At 38.5% G+C, this 22,951-nt stretch overlaps 3 protein-coding genes across 4 annotated transcripts; 1 reads left to right on the top strand and 2 right to left on the bottom strand.

Annotated features, from left to right (window-relative positions):
* Positions 1 to 196: 196 nt before the first annotated feature.
* faf2 (Fas associated factor family member 2) lies at positions 197 to 6,282 on the bottom strand. 2 transcript variants are annotated; one of them, XM_026358451.1, is made up of 11 exons: positions 6,169 to 6,282; positions 5,210 to 5,278; positions 4,929 to 5,063; positions 4,554 to 4,630; positions 4,334 to 4,472; positions 4,124 to 4,209; positions 3,853 to 3,944; positions 2,503 to 2,680; positions 2,052 to 2,223; positions 1,810 to 1,953; positions 197 to 1,476 (listed from the first exon to the last, which is right to left on the bottom strand). In XM_026358451.1, exons 1-11 carry the CDS (start codon positions 6,229 to 6,231, stop codon positions 1,294 to 1,296), a joined length of 1,338 nt encoding a protein of 445 aa, XP_026214236.1. In that variant the 5' UTR covers positions 6,232 to 6,282; the 3' UTR covers positions 197 to 1,293. The 2 variants fall into 2 exon arrangements, with proteins under 2 accessions (XP_026214236.1, XP_026214237.1); XM_026358452.1 differs by having other exon boundaries at positions 4,986 to 5,063.
* Positions 6,283 to 7,454: 1,172 nt separating this feature from the next.
* pin4 (protein (peptidylprolyl cis/trans isomerase) NIMA-interacting, 4 (parvulin)) lies at positions 7,455 to 10,041 on the bottom strand. The gene is made up of 4 exons (XM_026357123.1): positions 9,879 to 10,041; positions 9,601 to 9,668; positions 8,799 to 8,918; positions 7,455 to 7,938 (listed from the first exon to the last, which is right to left on the bottom strand). Exons 1-4 carry the CDS (start codon positions 9,913 to 9,915, stop codon positions 7,780 to 7,782), a joined length of 384 nt encoding a protein of 127 aa, XP_026212908.1. The 5' UTR covers positions 9,916 to 10,041; the 3' UTR covers positions 7,455 to 7,779.
* Positions 10,042 to 11,050: 1,009 nt separating this feature from the next.
* nek12 (NIMA-related kinase 12) lies at positions 11,051 to 14,201 on the top strand. The gene is made up of 2 exons (XM_026358359.1): positions 11,051 to 12,180; positions 13,993 to 14,201. The coding sequence occupies exons 1-2, from the start codon at positions 11,076 to 11,078 to the stop codon at positions 14,199 to 14,201; spliced, it is 1,314 nt and encodes a 437-aa protein (XP_026214144.1). The 5' UTR covers positions 11,051 to 11,075.
* The last annotated feature ends 8,750 nt before the right edge of the window (positions 14,202 to 22,951 follow it).

Here is a 22,951-nt window from a genome sequence, read left to right as displayed (position 1 = left end):
AAAGTAATGTGTAAGTTAAATCTAGTCATATTTCAAATGATAATCCTTCAGAATGTCATTCCGGTGGAAACTGGAAAATATCTCTGTCAACATAATCAGTTTAACTTCACGGTGGTTTCCCGCTCTTGAATTCATTTCACAGAGAGAAACTGCTCATTCACCAATTGCACAAGCAAGTGTTGGACATTCTCAAAAACACATTTTTAAAATGTTTTTAATTTATAGTTGGAAAATTACATCTTTACATGAGCCCATTTAGATGTTACAGGCAAAACAGGCATCTATGAGTAACCACAGGCACACTATGGGCAGACTTGTATTATACTAGATAAAGCCACATGTAAAAGCTGTGGCTTCTGTTAAATATTTTCTTTTTAAACTTCATGAGCTTGAGTCAGTCTGCTTTACATAGTAACCAACCTGCATTTGGTCATTTTATGACACAGATCAGTCAAAAAACAAAACAAAAAAACAAAAAGGTAAATTTGAAGGTTTTAAATATCCAACGTATTTACAGGTCATGGCTCATTTAAAACAGGGTTCCCATATTTCCTTTATGTCCAAATCCACCAACCTGCTCCCTGAAGTACTACATGTGCTCTCCACACCACATGGATTAACAATCACAACAGTATGAAAACCACACTGAGCGGAGTTGTGCTGTGTGTCAGTCGCTGTGGAGAAAGCATGTGTAAACTTAAGGCAAAAAGGGTGTTGAATTAGAACAATTGGATCAAACGTTGTAGAGTCTTTGACAAAAATATTTATGGCATTAACACCATCATGGATATTCATTCTTGTCAATGCTGCATCCTGTGTCTAGCAGTAGGTATTAATACGACCTGCCTTCCTCAGTTGTCCAGACATGTATCAGTTTGGTATATGGATCTGGTTTTGCACAAAGCTATGCTACTGCTTCAGTACATTTGAGTAGATGATTAATCTGCCATAACTGATGGTGAGGAAGGACAAGTAATTACTGGTAACTAGTACTGACTATGGAAAACAAACTCTTTTTGTCCACATGGATACAAAGATGAGTTCGAAAAAGGACTTCAAGAAATATTTATTTGATAAAATTCAAGACTTTCCAGGCTACTGGGAACCCTGTAAACACAACCAAACAAGGACTGGATGCAGGGTGGTTTAACTTTTCCAGGTTAGGGTTTTATCTCAATGATCCCTTGTGCATAATGGCCATTTAACAAACAAAAAGAAAAACTGGGAGGAGAGGGGGGGTGTGAGTGGGTTTGGAGGAAAATGTGTTTCCATGTGGAGGAGGTATGTCATCTACTAATCGTCCGTAAGATCCTGAACAAAAAGGACCTCGGAGCGGCTGAGCCCCGCCTCTTTAAGTGTGGGAGGGTTGGGCTGCTCTTCAGTCGGAAGGCAGGGCAAGACTCGGCGAGGGAAGTTTGTTACTATCTGAAACTTCTCTGGAGTTTCTTTCAAAGAGAAAAGGAAGTCGTATATTACCTGTGAATACAAAAAATGCATGTTAACAGTCAAATCCCAATGCGCAACAACAAAATATTTAAGTTCAAGTAAAGGCGGCAAGATCTTTCAGTGAAGAGGAAGACATCTGAGAAATATATATTTTTTTCTGATAAAGGCACTGATTTAGTATTGTAAGAACCAGGTCTGAAGAATTGTGTAATTAAGGGTTTTGTTCCAATCCACGATAAACCATGTGTACGACTTGCCATAATGAAAACCTAATGTTACTTTGTGAATAAAATGTATTTAATTCAAAACATCTAGATAAGATCAATCAAATATGGTTTGCAACTAAAAAACTGTTGTACTCACTGTCAGAGACTGCCCAAAGAGGAATCGTCTCTCTACTCGTGTGTCATTGGGCAGCTTAAACACTATTTTGACACTTTCAGAATCATCTGCAGGTGGCTCTGGAGGAAGACATTCTGACTTCCTCTCCTTCTCTTCTTCAAGTGTCTGGAAATGTAAATTAGAAAAGGATTTATCATCATCTGAGGAGTATTTATAAGGCCTCTATGTATAGACTGGTACAGGGTATGGAGAACAAAACTCACTCTTCGTCTCCGCTCTTCAGCAAGAGCACTCTGTCGGACCTTCTCCTCCTCTTGCCTTCGCTGTTCCTGCTCCTCCCTTTTCTTCCGTTCCTTCTCCTGATCAGCACGGAGTGACGCCAGATAAGCCTCATCCTGCTGCTGCCTTAGAACCTGGGTCTGGTTCCTCTCCTCACTGAAACAAATACATTTAGTATGTTTAGTCTGTATACTACTAAAATTTGAGTAGATGATTATACTCTGACACACTAGCAGGGTGAGTCATTATGACAGAAGACAGTTGTGGACTGTAAGTGTGAGCATGAACATGAACTGAACTCCTACATTTTCAACTCCAGACTGTCGCACAGATTCTATCAAATCCATAACATCTAACTTCCAGTTTTCCTTACATAAAGTGAGTTGGAATATCTTAAAGTAAAGCAATCTATGTGAACTTATTCACTTCCCTTACCGTTCAAGACGCTCTGACATGAGATATGTTTGGTTGGCCTCCATGATGAAAGTGAGCTGATTGATTAGGTCCTCTGGCTGAATGAGGCCTTCGAGTCTTCCCACTACTGTCATCTTGCGGTCCTTCAGCATTATCATGGCCAGGAATGGATAGGTGTTCTCCCGCAATGCTTGGGACACTAAAAGACACAGCAAATACTGTATAGTCAAGTCCCACTAATTACATGGTGCCGCTATTACACATTTAGCTAATTAAAAGGTCAGTTCACTCAAACGTGCAGCAGCAAGAAACAGTTAACCATCTGCAATGTTCTTTTCTGCATAAATTGGTGATTGATGATTATCTTTTATTACTTTATTAAACACACCCATTAAACATAGAAAGCAATGGTGTAAAACAGTGCACTTTTTTTCTTTATGCCATGCATGATGCTGCAAAACGGTTCAGCCTTAGTTTCATCAGTGCACAAATCATTTTCCCCCCAGCAGCACTGTGGAGTGTCAAGGTAGCCTTTGACATCTGGACAGCTTATCATTGAGAGGTGGGGAATGAATTCTCAAGTTTATCAAGGCATACTATATGATAATGTCAGGGTGGCTCAGAGGGAGCTGGGTGATGCAGCAGGACAATTACCCTATACATAAATAAATCTACTACAGAATGGCTTTGAGAGACAAAATCTGCCTGTTGATGTGGCTCAGTCAGAGCCCAGACCTCAAGAGAGTCATTTATACCAGACGTCAGAAGTATATGTATGAGCTGAAGGAGTTCTATGAGGAAGAATGGTCCAAAATTCCTCCCGAATGTTGTGCAGAACTAGTCCACAGCTACAGGAGGCATTCACACTTAATGCTGCCAAAGGTGGTTCAACCAGTTATTACAAAACAGTTTCACTTAATTTTTCTACCATCACTTTCATTTAATGGGTGTGTTAAATGAAGACAAGAGATTCTGACTGTTTGTGTTTTATCAGCTTAAAAATCTTGTGTTTGTTGACATTTGTAACTTTGGTGAAAATCAGATCACAATACATTGATAATATAACCAATTTATAAAGAAAGCCAGGAAACTGCAATAGTTCACTTACTTCTTCTTGCCACTGTAAAAACAACTTCTATCCCATTCGGTCTGTACAGTATTAGTAATTTCTGCTTTATGTGCCAAAGCTCTGAGTTCTACATCTCTGTTGCTATCCAAACCAATAATAAAAGTTGTATGTGGTATTCAAAGTATTCCAAATTTTGATTCAATATGCTCAACTTGCATTTCTCCAGCTAATGTCCTAGCTACTAAAGATAACCCAAAGGATCTGCTGATTTGCTGAGTCTAATAATAATAATACATTCATACCTCTGTAGCCCTCAGGCTTGCTGGTTGAGCATGCCCAAAAGAGCATTCGTGTGTTGATGAAAGTTATGACCTCTTCTGTACATAATGTTGAGCTAGAAGTGAGAAAGCAGCAGCACAAAAACAATTTAACAGGAAGGCTTTTTATGTGCACATGGTTAGAAAACAAATTCTGAAATCAAGGCCAAAACCACAATACAAACGTACAAAAGGTACGCAACATATTCTTAAGACTGACACACAGATAATATAAGAATAGAAATATTTATTATACCGGCAAAATTCATCAGTGTCTTGATGATCCTCCCCATGAAGGTACACTAATAGGTAGCGGAGCTCCCGTTTGGCATCATTCAGTGCCTGCATGAGTCACAGTAAACAAAAGCAATGGAAAATATAACAGTTTTATTCTGTTGCCTGAACTTGAACAGGTAAAAGAATGTTTTTTAAACTGTGCAAATACACTCCATATGTTTAAACCTACCTGGCTGTACGTTCCCTGGTAAAATACAGGGTGTGATCGACCATACTTCTCCTCAAAATTATGAATGAAAGACACAACATCTCCTACAGGGTCTGTCACACGTCCACGAGGATCTGGCCTGATGAATCGCAGGGCAAACCTAGAAGATGGAGAAAATGTACCAATCCATAACATTCCTCTATCTAGCATCTACAAGGTTAAATAAATGATCTTGAATTACCTGAATATGTCCAGAAGTGTGTAATATGTAAATCTGAAAGGTAGCATTATCAAGTAGTAACTCCATCCTAGTAATCCCTAAAGAAAACAAAACAGAACCAATACAGCCTATTACCATTTAAATAGCAGAAGTAGAAAAGAAGCTTTTCAGATATGAGCTGTACATGTAGTGCCATAAAAATGTCACCAATTTTTTTTTTTAAATGTCAAAATATGTCACAACAGTTAGTGAGTGACACCATTAATAAATAAATATATAATGCAATCACAAAAGTCCATCTAAGGACAATTAATTGTAAGACAATTAACAGGAATACAATATATTTAGTTAACTGAAAATATTCTACTGCAAGGACACAAACGCCTTCAGACCTACCCTGGGTTGTGGCCTTGAAACGATGTAACTATATACTCTATGGTCTGCTGTATTGACCTGTAATGGCCTGGATGGTGGAGGATTAAACACGCTGGGCACTCCTTCCTGCTCATTAAGTCTGTCTTGTACTGCAGCCTGAAACAGATACAATGAAACACCTTAAACTCTAATCAAGTCCTCCAGGTGAAGAGAAGCAAGTGAATCAAAGCAAGCAAGTACAGTTCACAGTCTTTACACAAATTCCAATGTATAACACTATATATCTTCTCAAATCATTTTACCTCTATGTTCCAATTATGTTGTTCTAATGTCCGGCGACATTGGTCCATTGACTCCAAACCAGTTAGGTCCTGTTATGAAACAAATATATGAAAAAAAAAATCAAATTGAAGTTTGGTTTCTCATTAAAGGGAAAAGAAAGCAGTTTGTACAGAGATGGCCAGGACTTTCATTTATAGTACTGGTTTTCTGGGCCAAGGTCTAATGACAAAGTTATTAAAAATCACTCAAAACAACTCAGGTGTCAAACAATTAATTTGAATTAAATGATTATTAAAATGATACTGTAGTTATGCGTTAAGTAAACGTAAAAAGAGAAACAGTCGTTTAACGGCACCCCAACCAGGATGACATTACAGCTTAGCTTAGTAGCTCTCCAAAATATCCAATTGGTCAAAATAGACCGGGCTAGAAAATAAGGGGAGAGGAACGACGTACCATTGTCACTACAAAACTAACTAACTCGTTTAGCACAGCTAAAGCAGTTGTGTTGCTGGGAAACTTCAGTAACAGCTCGATCTTGACTGATGTGCTAATGTTAACTCAGCAAGTGTTTAAGGGAGCGCCAGTGAAAACCTAACGTTAGCCAAGTTAACGTAAAGTCGAAAATCACAGAACAAACGCAGCACGATTATCGTTGATTGTCAAAGTTAGAGTTGGTATGTGTCTATGAGTAACATATAACATGCATTAAGCTGTTTAAGCCCACCTGTGGCCCTAGAAGTCAGTTAACTTGTTAGCTAGCTTAGCTAATAATAGCCAGTTTTGCTAACGTTAGCTATGACTCAAGTTGACGGGTAACATTATGGGGCTGGGGGGTAACGATAGCGAAGTTGACAACGCTAAAAGGGTTTACACACGCACGGCCCTACCTGTTTACACAAATTCATTATCAACGATAACGTATTAGCATGTGAACTCTCAAACAAAGACGCGTTAATGTGGAATATATGCTGTCTACCTGAAACTGAAGGAGTTTTTCGGTCTGCGCCTGAGATAACTCTGGCTCCTCTGGCGCCGCCATCTTACCTCGCCAATCATCTAGCAAGGCGTAACAACGTCAACTGTCTTTTCCTGATGCTGCCTGTGTTGCCGCGACCTCTGCAGGATACCGCCGCCTAGCGGTCCGGAGGTACCCTGAGGAGTCAGCCCCCCGACGGGACAGACTGTGTGACATGTCCCAGGTCTTTGTTTTATCTGATAGTAGTTTTAGGTTTTCACTATTCTGTAACATTCTTTAAGTTGAAAAAATAATAAGCTGGTTAACAGATTCAAAATTTAAAAAAAACTTTATTAATTGCAGAGTAAAATTGTTGCTCTCAATTCAGACAGTTAGAAAATAACATAAATACAAAAAACTCAATACATAAACAGAATATGTAAAGATGGATGAAAATATGTGTCTATATATCAATAGTCCAGTGTGGGATGACAATAAATATATGACATAAATGCTGATTCTAATGATTAAGTTCAGAGTAGCTGTATAGATTGAGAGCCACTGGTAAAAAGGATCTCCTGTGGTGCTCTGTGGAGCACTTGATGTTGATCGGTCTCTGGCTGAACATGTTCTTCTGTCCAGCCGGCACACAGTGTAGTGGGTGGGAGGGATTGAGAGGAGTTTGGACAGCATCCTCATCTCAACTACAACATGTAGAGGGTCTAGCTCCACCCTGAGGACGGAGCCAGCCCTCCTGATCAGTTTGTTCAGCCACCTTTATGTTGCTGCCCCAGCAGACCACAGCATAGACGGTGACACTGGCCGCCACTCTGCAGCATGATGCTAGAGACGTTGAAGGACCTGAGCCTTTTTGTACAATGCAGATGAGTTCTTTGTCCTGTCCAGTTTCAGGTCAGCAAGTTAGTTTATGATCCATGAAACCAGAGGAGCCTAATGATAATTCATATTAATTGAAAGCCTACTCAGTAACCACACTTAATTTTCATCCTAAGTGAATGTCAACTTTATTATTATCTTTTATCTGGCCCGATGCCAGCTGGGATAGGCTCTAGCACTCCCGTGACCCTTGAGTGGACAAGCGGTTAAGAAAATTAATGAATAAATATCATATTTACAATTTAAAATTGTGATTTTTAAGTTTCCAAGTATACAGCATAATCACAATTTTATATATATATATATATATATATATACATATATATATATATATATATTTTTTTTTTTTTTTTTTTTTTTCCCTTTCTCTGTCACTCTCATACATACACAAACAAACCTTACACATTTTGTTCTGTCTGTGAAAATGCTTTTATTTGGCTATTTATAGGTTAAGCTCCACAAAATCAATCAAACTGAAAATGAAACTGTGTGAGTGTAAAAGCTTGTAAAAAATATCCAGAGTTATATTTATTAGTGTGGCCCTGTACATTTAACAAAGACAACACAGACACTTTTTTTTTTTTTATATACCAGAATTATTTTTTTTCCTATTTTTGAACATTTAACTAAACATAAAGCAAATACTGCATGAAAAAATGAAATTGGATAATCAGTTTCATAGTACAGCAAACTGAAATTTTTTTGTCCTAAATTCAAAAATTAGGCCTTGCAACTTCACTTTTTACCCTCTACCATAATGATATGGTACCCAAACTTTGTCTTGACAGGAGGGTCTGTGTAAACTGGTTTATCCATTGAACTGACAGGTAGGGCAAATGCTGCATCCTGGAAAGGTCCAACCATTGATCCTCGTGTCATCCACCCCAGATCGCCCTGTTATGGACAAAACAATCAAGAAGAAATCACACATTTATGCACATTAGACTAATACCAAGAGAATGGATATCAGTATGTACATAGAGGAGCAATATTGACAGGTGTCGTTTCAGCTGCAAACACCTCGATTCATTACTGCTACCTTCATTATCATCATCATCATGAATTTGTGAAATCATTGACATTACAAAAATTTCAGAGCAGCTTAATTGTTTATCATTCTAAGCTCATCTCAGGTGTTTGAACAAGCAAGCATGGAAATGAGTAAGATACTTTTTATAGACCAGAATCAAATGCTAAACATTCCTCTCTCATTTGGCACCTTTCAGCTGGTGTTGTCCCAAGTGATTAACAACATAGCCTATGCCTAAAAATGGCCCTGGGTCACATTAATGAGGTAAAGACTTGGTTTCAATATCAATGAATTCAACACCCCCAATATTTATGTGGTTCCCCTGAGTAACAGTCTAATCTCTGCTGAATTTTCCCAGCAGCTAAGAGTGTACCAGTGTAGGTGTTGTAGCAAGGTAGAGACATGAATAAGCAAGAAAAGATACACTGAGTTGGTGAGAATTACCACACAATCTCGGTTTGTTATTTATATCTTATTATTAAATCAAAAAATGAATTTCAAAAGCTTATAGGACCTATAATGAGGTTTTCAGTCTTGTTAACACTATAAATTATGTTGAGCACTTGTGATAGTTAAAACTTAAATAGTACAATTAAGAGAAGGCACTGTCTGAATTTAGATGTAACTCTGGGCACTGTTCATTCAAACAGAGCCCAGTTGAAAGCAGAGTAATTTAAGTAAAACAACAGATCACTAACACATACAACTGAGAGCATGTTCTTACTCCTTGTCTGGCTTTGTCTTCACTGTACTGCGATGCTACTTCACTGAAACGAACTCCAGCCTTTAGTTTCTCCATGGCCTCCATGCATTTCCCATGTTTTTCGCAGAGAATATGCCGCACCTGAGGGAAAACGTACATAACAAAAACACAGTTAGACGTCTAGGAACTGTACTATACGGCAATGTTTTCACAAATATATAAAATTCCTCTTCTCCATAATCATATGTACGCTCACTTTATCAAGTACACCTGGCACAATCTAATGCATTACAATACAGCAACTCTGCCACAAACTCTTCTTTAAATAGTAGTTTTTGTCAGAAAAGTTATCATTCTTATCTTTATAATTAAGGTCATAGTGGGTGGTGAAGTTTGGACCCCTAGGGTGGCCAATCCATTAGAAACACCTTTTAATGTAATGCACTACCACCCACTATGACCTCAATACTTTAAAATTATAATATAACAAATATTTCAGTATCATAATATATTATGTGTCAACTATGAACAATTAAAAGACAGTAGTTACAAAAGCTGAATTTGTTTTTACAGGTGACAGCAGGTTGCACACTGTATACAGTCTTTACTTATTCACCTTTAGTATTAATCAATAACGCATCAATCCGGAAAAGCTGTCACCTACTCAACAACACTGAGTCATCACACACACATACAAAAGTGTCTTTGAGGGGTGAGAAAAAGGTCGAAGGGGATCACCGTTTGGTTTTTAAAAATTCCCCCGTTGTAACACATTTGAGTTTTGCAGAACAGCTTAGGCTAAAAATGGAAATATAAATGTTACCTTCACGGCAGTGCCGCCTTTGGGTGCCTTATCTTTCTTATCGGCGTCTGCACTTCCTGAAGCTGCCCCTACACAGATTCAGCACCGTGATAACACACGTATTAAACCAGCAACAACCGCAACAAGGAATAACAAGCCGTGCAACTCAACCTAGGGAGACACGATCTTATCATGTGCGGCCGTGTGTTACAGTTGCATGCTACATGCTAACAAATGTTGCTGACTTTAAGCCAAAACCACACGACGCATAATGAATAACAAAAATGTAATGGACTAACCTTTACCAGCCTTGCCTCCTTTTCCTTTTGGTGGCATTTTATATTAACGAGTATTAATTTAATTTAATCGCAGAATACAGAGAAAAGGTAAAAAACCAATCGCGTGCGCTCAAGCGCTGTTGTCATCAACATGCGCAGTAACCTGCGCCGACAGCTCACATTCTTCTTCTTTAGCTCGTCATCACCGGAATACAGCCGTATGATGTGGATCCCGCCACCTAGTGTAAGACACCAGGAATGACACACTGCAGTTCATGACACCGGCCCTCCTGTGTGTGTTTAACATATAACACAATATATGCTCAATTAAAAAAAGTTTATTACTTTTACATGACAAGAATTTACTATAGAGGTAATTTATTCCACCTTTGCTTACAATACTGTCTGCACATATTCTAGACTTTAACTGTGTTTTTCATTTGATTGACCCTTTGTACATATTAAGTACATTAGGTACATACTCGTTATTTATAATTTCTTAGTAATGCACATTAATAAATATATATTTAATAAAAGGATATTTTATTTGGATCGTCATTATCTCCTATTAATGAAACTTTCATACATACTTTTTATACATTCTGACACAGTATGTATTAAATGTATGTACAAGATATAGAAGGTGTATTTCACCAGATGCTAATTTAACACGCCAGACTTAAATATGTTGCAAGTAGAGTTATAGACTACACAGCTACAGAAGCCAGGATAAAAGTAAAGAAAAATATGTGGGGGAAAAAAATGTATGGGGAAATAGAAGTGTTGCTGAAAGTTAACGATGACAGTTTTCACACATTTATTACATTTAGATGTGACTGGTCTTTCAAATAACATGCCTCACCTTGTTTAAGGTATTTTTATAAAATGATTGGCGCACTCCCACGTTGAAGTTTAAAGAAAAACCGAATCAAATGTATCGTTATGTAATTTTAAAGCTGCTGAACCTATTAATAAAGTATATATATATATATATATATATATATATATATAATTAGCTCTTATAATAAACTAAAGTCAGTTTCACCCTATCCGGTTTCAGTGAGGCGGTTGCCATGGCAGCGGGCCATGAACACAAACGCTCGGTGACGTGTGCTGACAGCTGCTCTGCGTCCAGACGCTCCTCCTCTCCGCACCTCGACACTGCTATTAGTTTAAAAAAACATAAAAAACGCCTTTAATGTTTGGACCCGGAAAAATATGGATAAGTACGAGAAGGTTTTGTGTTTGGGGAGAGGAGGGATGGCAGACGTGTTCCTGATGAGACACGTGGAGCAGAAGAGCCTGCACGCAGTGAAGAGGATCAAAGTGGAGGACACGAGTGCAACAAAAACCCAGAGGGCCATCCTCCAGGAGGCTGAAATCATCCGGAGGCTGGAGCACCCTCACATAGTGAAATGCAGCGACGCCTTCGTGAACTCCAGTGATGGATTTATTTACATTGTGATGGACTACTGTGATGGTGGGACCTTAGATGACCAAGTAAAACAGAGACAACCGAAGGGGTTTTTCGCAGAGAACACTGTGATGGGGTGGTTTGTGCAGGTCACCATGGCTGTAAATTATATACACATGGCCAAAATACTACACAGGGACATTAAAACCTCAAATGTGCTGCTAACAAAGCAAAGTGTGGTGAAGTTAGGGGACTTTGGGATTTCCAGAGTAATGACCAACACAGCTGATATGGCCTCCACCTGTGTTGGGACACCCAGCTACCTCAGTCCTGAACTTTGTCAAGATGTGCCTTACAGCTCTAAGTCTGATATCTGGGCTCTTGGCTGTCTGCTGTATGAGATCTGTGCTCTCAGGCCTCCATTTGCAGCCACAAACCTCCTGAGTCTGTTTTATAAGATCACTCAAGGAGACTACAACCCCGTACCTGGCATGTACTCAGACAACATTTCCTCTTTGATACGGATGATGCTCTGCCTCAATCCAGAAAACAGACCCAGTGCTACTTGTATACTTAGCCATGCATATGTGCAGGGTCACACAGAGTCTATTAAACACAGGGAGACAGATTGTGGGCCTGTAACTGAAGTTAAATGGGAGAGCTGTGGCATCAACAGAGAGGTGAAAAACATGGACATGGAGGACACAGCAGAGCACTCATGGGGAGAAAAAGAACACAACACAGAGGTTAATCTCAGCGATGTGGAAGATCATGATGCTTTGTGTGCTGGAGGACACAACCAGTGCGACTGCCACTATACTGAGGACTTTGATGAAGATGAAAGTTTGTTCTCTCTAGATGAACACAGTGAACACTCTCCAAGGGAGACCACGTCTGCTGAGCCAAGTGGTAATGTAGTGCTGGAAATGAACGTGAAATGGGGTGGAAGAAGAAGCCTTTTCATAAAGATCAATAACACAGTGTAAAAATAATCCATGCATTGAAAAGTCTTCTTAAATTTGGTCCAAATGTATTAGAACAGTGATATAATTTACATAGTTTTGAACGTGTACGCAACCACAATGCTTTTAAATTGAAGCAGTCAAGATGTCATTAAACAGGTAGACCTTTAGCTGTAATTCAAGGGGTTTAATAATTAAATTAACATTTTCAGATCCATAATCCATCACTGCCTGAAGTCTTGAACCAATGGACATTAATCTGTGAGTTTTCTCCTGCAAGATTCTCTGCCAGCTGCCTTCAGCTGCTGCCTGTTTGTGGATCTTTCTGCCTTCAGTCTTCAGTAAGTGAAAAGCATGCTGCATTGGACTGAGATCAGGTGACTAACTTGGCCAGTGAAGAATATCCTATTTCCTTGCTTTGAGAATCTCCTAGGTAGCTGTTATGGGTCATTATCGATCTGCAGTATGAACTGTCCAGTGTAGTGGGGCATTGGCTAATCTGAGCAGAGAACCTAGCCTCATTCAGAATCCATTCTGCTACTTTATCGGCAGCCACAGCATCAATAAACGCTAGTCGCACGGCTCCATTTGCAGCCATGCCCATGCCATAACACTCATGCCATGTGGTGTGGTATTCTTCAGATTATGAGTTTCTTTGCTTCTCCATACTTTTCCCTTCTCATCATTCTGGTACAGATTAATTCTGGTTTCATCAGTCCAAAGCATCTTCCAGATCCAGAACGGGTCAGGCTTTTTAGGTGTTTTATTGCAAACTCTAATCTGGTCTTTTTCTTCTTTAGTGTTAACAGTGGTTTGCATCTTGTTACGATTTGTCTCTATTTACATTTATAAAGCCATCTATTGACTGTAGGCTTTGACAATGACATGCCCACCTTCTCAGTTGTTCCGGAAGGGTCTTCCTAAACTTGTCAGTTCATTCCTTCTTTAAAATAATGTACTGACCTGTTGATTTAAACACTCCTAAGGTTTTTGCTCATGTCTCTCAAGATGTATTTCTTCAGCCTATTTATGGCCTTCACTTGCATAAACATCTCTTTGGACCTCATGTTGAGTGTTCCAATGAACAACTACCTAATACAAAGTCAACACTCAGAACCAGCTACCTTTTATCTGGCTTTGATTTGCATGGTAGATTAAACAAGGGGTCAGGCTTTGAATTCACCTTTTTTTTTATTTCAATTTTTACCCAGATGTCTCAACTCAAAGCATGCAGCAGTCGGCAGCGGACCACCGCCTCCGTTGCCTTAACGTTGAAACTCTACACTTTAATGGCATCTTGATTGCTTCATTTTAGATCCACTGTGGTAGTGTACAGACACAAAACTACAAAATGGTCTCACTGTTCAAATACATCTGGACCTAACTGTGAGTAGCTACAAAAGTGGTTTTGTAAAACACTTATTGGAACTTGGAAGTTTGTGAACCCTTCAGAATGTTATTTCTGACTATATAAGACCTACAATGTGATTGCAAGAGCTAAAACTAGATAAAGAGAAGCATATGAAACCACAGATAGGAAAGGATTGGACTTACTTATTTATTTATTGATGAAAGTTGTGAACCTGTGCCTTCAGTAACTGGTGTGTAAATGTTTCTGGAAACAGTTAATCAGCCCTACACATTGGCTTGCAGGGGCTTAATTCAAAAGTTGCTTTATGATCAAAACTGAAGCCTCCGATCCCAGTCCAAAAATCTCCTTTGCTACCTCAGTGACAAATGACTTCTTTCACTCTTACAGGATTTCCAGAAACTCCTGATGTTTCTGACCAAGTCGATTATCCAGATGATTTCGAGGAAGATGATGAGAAGGAAGATGGTGATAACGAAGCAGGCGTAGTCCCTGCTTCTAGTCTTCAGCAGCCACATGATGATGGACTGGAGGAGTTTCAGCTCTGTGATGCCGGAGGATTAGCCATCACACTGAAAGCACTTAAGGAAAAGGGCTAAAAATCCTAACATTTAAAAAAAACTTTAGAAATAAAAGCACCTCAATGGTTGGAATAGTGAAATATCTTGGTTATATGCATTTATGGTACAAAAAACACGGGCCCATCTCTGTTGGTTGCAAAACTTTGCTGAGACATTGTGAGGCTGACAGTACTTCTTCTTTACTGCTAGATAATGTTCAAAACACTTGGTGGGGCTAGAGAGAGTGAATGAAGTCATGCTTAGTGTCTGTAGTTTGTGCGGTTGCCTATTAGTGACACAAATATTCTCTAGAGGTTTCTTTACGTCATTAGTCGGTACTGAATATGTCAAATTAATGGAGGGGGTGTAATCTAAAGGTTAGTATCCAGAATAACTTTGATCGCTGCATTATTACAGTTAAATAAGCAAAGAGCAAATATTTCTTGTATCACAGTGACATACAGTCACTACCTGTTTTAACAGCACTTAATATGATTTGCATTGAAATTCAACACTTTCTCATTATGCTTCATGTGTCTTTACTTGTATGCTGTTGAACAATGTTTGGTATAAAACACAGAGGTGTAAAAAGTACATAAACTTATAAATATTGTACTTGCACAGAAAAATACTCAACAACAAAAGTACCCTTTGATTTTTCTAGGATAACAGTGTATTTTAAAACAGTGAGGCTTTAAAAATTTTAATCACCTTACATAGCAACAAAAGGTTAATTAATAACTAAAAGTACTTGAGTTAATGCACTTTCCTTCTCTGATGAAACAGGTTTAGGTAAGGTTAGGCTTCAGTTGGCTCTAGGCTTTCCTCTTACCCTCAAAATGACATTGCAGCATAATTAAGTCTGTCATTATGCCTTCAAAGCATGTGTGTGGTATTTGCAGCTCACCACAAAGATGATATGATAGATGATCTTATGATGATAAGAAAACTAAAAGTAAGATAAAAACGTGTAGTAAAGCACAGAATTAGAAATAGAAACTGGACTCACCTATCCACAATCAAAGTGGCTAATGTAAAATTCACAAAATAAAATACATCTCAAACATCTGTATAGTTTTGGCTTTAGATGCTACATTTTTGTTTTGTGGATACTGTTTGTGGTCATTTCATCTCAACTAAATTTCTGCTGAGCCTTTTGTTGATGTACTTTATTAAAACTATGAAGACTCAGTATGACGTAATCTAAATAATTAATGTAAAGATTTTCATTTTCAAACTTTAAAAAGCATTCTTATTTCATGTAAACACATAGATGTACTGATAATATAGTTACATTTTTCATCAAAATGTATCTACCTCACCTTCACATCAAGCACAACTAGATCATGGGATACATTTGCTGTATATGTATTTATATAATCGCCCTATATTGAATGACTTATTCCACTAAGTCCACTTATTTCTCACTCTGTGTCTGTGCATGTTGCATCATTCATGATAATTAAAGGATTTGTGACTTCTGATGATTTTGGGCAATATAAATAAACTAAAATGCCCTACTTAGTACTTTCTGAGAGTTCGCGCACGCACACATACACAAAGAATGAAACACCGTCTATTATAGTCGCTTTGTCATTGTCTGAAACATAAATAATCAGGCAGGAATCGTGTTTTGGCATAAACACATTTATTGCCATGCACCTTTACACGTGTGATATAAAGCACATCTACTAGGAGAAAAGTCAAGTCTAAGTGTGCCAAGCTCAAGGTTAAATGTTAGTCTCAACGGAAACGATAAAAGATTCACATTTTATCAACACACGATCTCTCATGAGTTGACCCAAGTTTTTCCGCAGTTGCAGTCAGCAGTCTCAGGTTCACCCACATTACATTTACTAGCAACATACAGTCCCCACCCTCAGACATCATTTGCAGACACATTCATTTTTCCATGAGCTAATACTGCACACACCACTGCAAAGGTCTGTTCCTTTGTGAATTTATGCTGCACACAGACGCAAAGTGAAATGTTTCCCAGATGAGTAGAAAGTCCAACCACACACATCATCAGTGATGAGTAATGTTGTCAGTGGTCAGTGTTAACAAGTGAGGAGAATGAATTTCAGTGTGTCCACAGCCATTTCTGTAGAAGGATTACTGACTGGGCCCATCATGTCTCACGGTTTATCAGCTCTGAAGTGACCATAAGATTGTGGTTGACCCTACTGTCATAACTATTAGAGAACCAGCTTCCAATTCGCCCTTCAAGTGAATACCACAGTCTAGTGATGTGAAAAACCAAATGAATAATAAATGAATGAATAAATAAACTGAAGTTTAGCTTTAAAGTTCCTTTGAGGCAGATATATATAATAATAATATAAATAAACTACAGTGCTCTACTAAGTCCTTTCTAAGAGTGGATACATTTATGAGAGTACACCATGCATCATGACTCACGGCGCATAAACCTGAGCTTCTGCATGTGTGATATACAGTATGTTGCCATTTTCCTTTTAGAAAACATCTTCACAGCAAAGAAGCCAGCTTGGCTCAGGACTGGGGGTATGTGAGGTATCATCTCATCGTCTGTTCACGCCCTTCACAATAAATTAAACGCTGGTATTTTGGAGCAGCTGAGCTCCATGTTTTATCAGCTTTGTCATATGAATAACAGCTCTTTAATCAACAGATGTAAACTCAGCAGAACTAAAGCAAACGGCATTATCAGGTGCACATCTCAGTTGAGAACAAGTCGTTGAACTTGGCCAGGGAATTGTGACTGTTGTCGTTTTCTTCCTGCCGTTCTGCTATTTTCTATGCAAAGATTCCCCTATGTGTGCACAAGAACACAGATGTTCCCCTCAATCCTCCTCAAATCAACACCTGCACACTCATCTGCTTCTTCATCACCTGATGGTGTGACAGACAAAAGCGCCACAGTAGCTTCCATGATGACATCTGCAAAATGCTGCAACCACATCGGCGCAGAAGATTCAGCGTGAGTCATGGTTTTTCAGCTCCACAAAGATCTAAAAAACACAACACAGGTAACATTTAGGAGAAATGTGTTAAATATATTATTCATCATGTTTTTTGGGAAATTGAGTTAAGATTTAAATCGACTGCTAGAAACTGTGGTTTCTGTTTTTATCTGTTTCGTCATCTGTCTGTTCGCCACGGCAGCACTCAAAATGCACTTTCTGCATGACTCTGAGTGGCAGCTGACAGAAAACTGATCATTTTTGTTCGTCTCCTTCAGCTGACCACATTTAGAGTTTCACTTAGATGTGTAATTTTAAGTTTCATCCTCACATAATTTGGTGTACTAAGTGTTGAAGCCAGCACATCTTGCTCCCATTGACTCTTACATGCAGATTGACAGGTCTAACGTTTAATATGGGCTCACAGAGCAACTGCTCTCTTTATCTAAAGACAGTTCACACAGTGATTGTGTATGTGTTGGTTTTATTAGACCTTTGCTACTACAAAGGCAACTTGAGGTTTATTGGAACCGTGTCTAAAACTCCCCCCCTCCCACTAAATTCTTCTGGTGTCAATTTTGAGAAGACTTAGTAACAACCCACTGTACAGGTGCACAGACATAAAGAAACGTGTAGGATTTGAAGGTGTCTCATAACCTCTAGTTTTTCAGTCTTCGTGCAATTATTATTGTCATTTCTTTACCTGTGCAACCAGTGCAAAATTCTGAAGAGCGATTGTTTGAAAGCACACAGTTAACCACATCAACATAATTAGTTTGTCTCACCGCTGTCTGGTAGACATATTAGCTTACCTTAGAGTGCGGCTAAAAACATTGTGGTCTTCAGATGTGGTCGGAAAACAAGGAGACCTCGCCATAAGTGTGAATTGGGTATGGTTTGGAGAGTGGTTTTAATTCATGTCGAGACCATTTTGCCATTTTGACCACACACCAGTATCATGTTTCTCTGAGGTCAAATTCAACTTTGAAGATCTGCACGAGCATGATATAACAAATATTTGAATGATAATGATAATGACAATAATGATAATAATTTATTGATCCCCTTGGGGAAAACAAACACATTAAAAACATAACAAGCAGAGAGTTAATTTGGCTTAATAAAATAAACTGAACATTAACATAAATAAACACGTTCATACAGCTTCACTCCTACCACTTCTTAACTCCCCTCTTTAATCTGGATCAGCCTTATTCTAGGTAAAACTATTTCCTCCAAAGGTACTAACAACTTCTGTTCTAAAATAAAAGAATTAATACCTGATCAACTTTTAGTAAACATTTAATACATCACAAAATCTAATAAAACTTCTTTGAAGACTTCCATTAGGCCTCTTAGTGAAGAGCTGGAAAGGTGTAAAGCCAGTTGATGTTTATGGGACTTCTCTATGTGTATATACAGATATGGAAGCCGCTGGTCCCAATCAGACCCTGAATCATTTATCTTAAAGTTGTTAGTGCGATTCTGTCTCTGTAGCTTAGCGATGTTGCTAGAAATGGCAAAACACCTGCTCAGCTAATTTTGTTTTACTCTAAGAGAGGTTTGTTCCTGTGGTCGATGTGGCTGCTGCTATCATGCGCATCAAAAAGCAATCCAAATTTGACATGAGAATGACAGAAAATACATGCCAGCGCAACATTTCATAAGCCTTGTTTTTAAAAAAAACATTTAGGTTGTGGGCACTGCTGTCACAATTGACCACACAATCAATCCACAATCTGATGCACCTCACACCAATATTGCACAGTCTGATACAGACTGAAGGTATTAGACCCATTTTGGGACATGCAACATGCAATAAACTTAGACATTTGTTAAGTATAACAAATGCCACATTAATGTCATATACCATGGCATTAATGTGGCAAACCGTCTGTGCACTACACACAGTACAAGAGTGTGCTGGACTTGGTAGAAGTCCCTACCACTGAGCTCGAGTGTGAGACCAACAGGAAGTGAGACCCACAGACCAACATGAGGCCTGCATCCTCAGCTAAAAAATGATTGCACAAGTGATTGAATATGTTACAGACAATATGTGGCTTGTCAATAGACAAAAAAAATCTGTAGAACCACTTAAATTTATATATTCTTCATATTACAGATCCATGATTCATCATTTTTAAAGCTATAATTATCTTTGTCTTGATGTGTAATCATGCACAAAATGTGCAAAAATACTCACAATACCACATCTACAAAAAACAGCCTTGTTTCAAGGAAGTGTGCTATACATTTTCAGCTTGATTTTAAAAATAATCAGTTCAACATTTAATAAAATTGGACACACTGAACATATATTTCAGTTTTGTGGAACTTCCTCAATAAAACTACAAACATGTAGCCTACTTTAAGTCTCACCCGCTGCAGTATGGCGTGACTCTCCCCAATGCTTATGCCCTTAACATTGGCTTGACTTCATTATTATTATTAATAAACAAGAAATTACTACTGGTGTGTTTCATGAGTCATCAGCATTATCAATTGAGGGGACTTCGACAAGTAAAACAGAAACCATGACATCAGCCTTAAGCAGTAATTTTAGCAATGGCAATGGTTTGCAGTGTCCTTGCATAAATTAGCCATGAAATGTGATCTGATATACACTTCTGATGTCACTAAACATCCACTGGAGTCAGCTGTTAGCAAATATTGAGTCCAATCAATGAAATGAGAATGGAAGTGTGACTTCTTAAACCAATCAAACAGTGTTAGTGTCATTTTTGCAAAAAAGACAGAACCCCTTATGATGATATTAATAGAAAAGCACATAGGACACATCAATGGAGATGGGCAGAGACAACCACCATGTGAAAAACAACTGATAAGCAAATGATGAATGTTGGGATGAGGGATGGTTACAATTAAGCTACAAAAAATGAGAGTGATGTGGTCCTGAGGGGCCTAGGCACAAGGTGTCTCTTTTATTGTGGTTTCAGGGTCCAGGATTTATCACGGGAACTGGCAGCTGAGGATGAAAGGCTACTGCTACATGGAGTCCGATAACAACGAATGGGAGAGCAGCAGTTGGACCAATGACGGATGAAGGTGAAGGTCAAGGTGCCAGAATGGATGAGAAAGTTGAGGGAGTCAGATCTGGATGGAGATGAAGATTGTGCAAATGTCTATAACACTTGTTTTGTACAAAAGGACTGGGTCAGGGAAAGATAGTCAGTCAGACTTTGTGAACTGACACACCTTGTTGTCTGTCAGGGATGGTAGGGAGATCTAGACGCAGAGCTCTGTATGTTTTATTCATATTGCTCCTAATATTCATTTACAATATTAATTGATTGTTAAATAAACTGATAACTTGAGACCGAAACTTCTCCTCCTATTCCTTCATAAATGAGCACACAGGAGTTGGCTGTCACAGAAGAGAGTTTTGCTTGTAGATTGAGCCACAGTCCAACAGCTGGAAGGGGTTCCAAAGTAATCTCTAAGAGTTTAGATATTCATCAGGCCACAGTTGGGCATATTGTTTATAAATAGAGACAGTTGTAGCTACTTTCCACGTTGGCACCTAGTCAAGATTACTCGAAGGGCACAAAGGAGAATACTCAATCTAGGTAAAACAGCCTAACATGTTAAAAGATTTATTGGAGCAGGTTAACATCTCACTCCATAATTCAACTGTATGCAAAACATTGAACAGGCTCTCCAAACAAAACACTGCATGCCTGAAGATTGGCAAAAATCACATTGACACTCCACAACACTACTGGTAAAATGTCTTGAGGGTATCAACATATAACATCATCCCAACAATAAAGTACAGTGGGGGGAGCATCATCCTTTGGGGCTGCTTTGTTGTCTCGAGACCTGGACAGTTTGCTGCTCTGTAGGGGGAAATGAATTCCCCAGTTTATCAAGGTATCCTACAGAATAATTTTAGGATGGTTGTCTGCAAAGGTGAAACTCATAAGATGGGTGATGCAGCAAAACAACTCTAAGCAGTTAAGTAAATCTACTACAAAACAGCTTCGGAAACACAAAATTCACAAAATTCCAGACCTCAGCCCAGAGCTAAGATGACATTTCATGATCAATTTATGCAAAAGAAGAAAAAATAAATAAATTACAAACTGTACCATTACGTTTTCTTGTGACTCTACGTAATAGTTTCAAAGTAAATCTAAACTTTTTTTTCTGACCACAGAAACTGAGTCACGATGATGTGTTATGAGTGGGTGAGACAAGAAAGCTAAAGGGTTGTCTACTCCAGTGTCTTGAGTAAATGATCACATTCTTTACTCTCAGTCATATTTTCTCTGGTCATCCAACCACCATTTCACACTTTGTAGCAGTAGGCAACAACTAATAGTAGTACTACTATTTTCACGGTTTACTGTGTTAGTCCCACTGCATATAATTAAAATGTATAAATAACTTTCATAGCATGTGGGACATAATATAAAAAATATTTGATGTGTGTGCTCACTCTCAAACTTCGAACAGCTTATAGGATTAATGACATTTCTTTATACAGCATGAGCTGAGGCGGCAACTGCTTTCTTACCACAGACTGAAATAGGGTGCAACCTGACACTGAATATTTAGAAATAAACATTAGCATGTTTTCTGGTCTATATGCAATACAGAGGTGCTGTGAAGTTTATAATGTTTAGTTTTTATTTAGAGTGGCAAGAGGGTTGAGCAGGGTGGCATGGTGTAGTGGAATCAAGGGTCGAGTGGGGAACTCCCAGTGAAGGATGTATATTAATTGCAGTACCATAGCAGCTAGATTTTTTTTTTGTTTGTTTTGTTACATTTGTTTAAGCAGGTAGATTTTAGGATACCAACCAGGAATTCTGGGCCAAGGTGGCAGTATAAAGAAAAATCCAACATGAAACACACACAAACCATGGGAAAAGTGCTGTGCCATACAATACAACACTGTTAGATACTGTTAAGGCCCAAAATGTAACATTATTAAGCTATAAAATGAAACTACATTTGGGTATTACATTTATTTTAATTGCAGAATGTTGTCTGTTGTTATTTGTGTACACAGTTTATTTTTCTAGTAGAAAACCAAAAACTCTTTTGCCTAAAATAATGAATTTATTAATATATAAATTAATAAATTGGTGCTAACTTACCTATTACATTACATGCAAATTGTGCCGAATTTACATTTCCAGGTAGGAGTACCATGTCGTCACACACTGACTTCCTTTTCCTTGTTGACTTCTGTATAAAAAAGAATGGGCAGATAGTGATCACAGCATTCACACAACACTTGAAGAAGCTGTTAAGGAAGCGAGAGACAGGCAACGCAGCAGTATGATGAAATTTGTATTTGCCCTTGTTGTCCTTTTGCATTTTTGCAACACTGCTCATATACCCGACTTCAACTTGAACACTGAGATAATGGGCAGACTGGAGGACCTCAGCAAACTTAAAGAGAGCGTCCCCACCGTAAGTATAATGCATTGATATTCTCACTTTTGTTTTCATTCATCACTTGCAGCAAACCGTGCCTGTATTTTTACGTGTCAGCTTTCTGTTGTCAAACTTTTCACTCTCAGTTGGTGTTAATGTTAATATTAATTAAATGAATGTTGTGTTCCTTCAGCCTTACAATGTCCCAGGAAGGAAGATGTGGCATAATGCTGTAAGTATTGTATCTTTTCACTGTCTGCCCTCTGAACGGTCAAGACTACAAGCTTGTTCAGCTCATTATGACATACATTATGTTTGACAGTAGAGCCTGATCAGTCCCTGGCCTTTTTCTTTGCATTGCAGTATTCCTGTGTGAATGACTTTGTCAGGGAGCTGAGGGAGCTTCTTAAAAATGTCACAGTAACTGAAAGAAATGAG

This window comes from Anabas testudineus, chromosome 10 (assembly GCF_900324465.2).
Source record: "Anabas testudineus chromosome 10, fAnaTes1.2, whole genome shotgun sequence".
NCBI classification, from domain to species: domain Eukaryota; kingdom Metazoa; phylum Chordata; class Actinopteri; order Anabantiformes; family Anabantidae; genus Anabas; species Anabas testudineus.
Note: the sequence above shows the minus strand (reverse complement) of the source record. Positions and strands in the feature narration are given on the sequence as shown.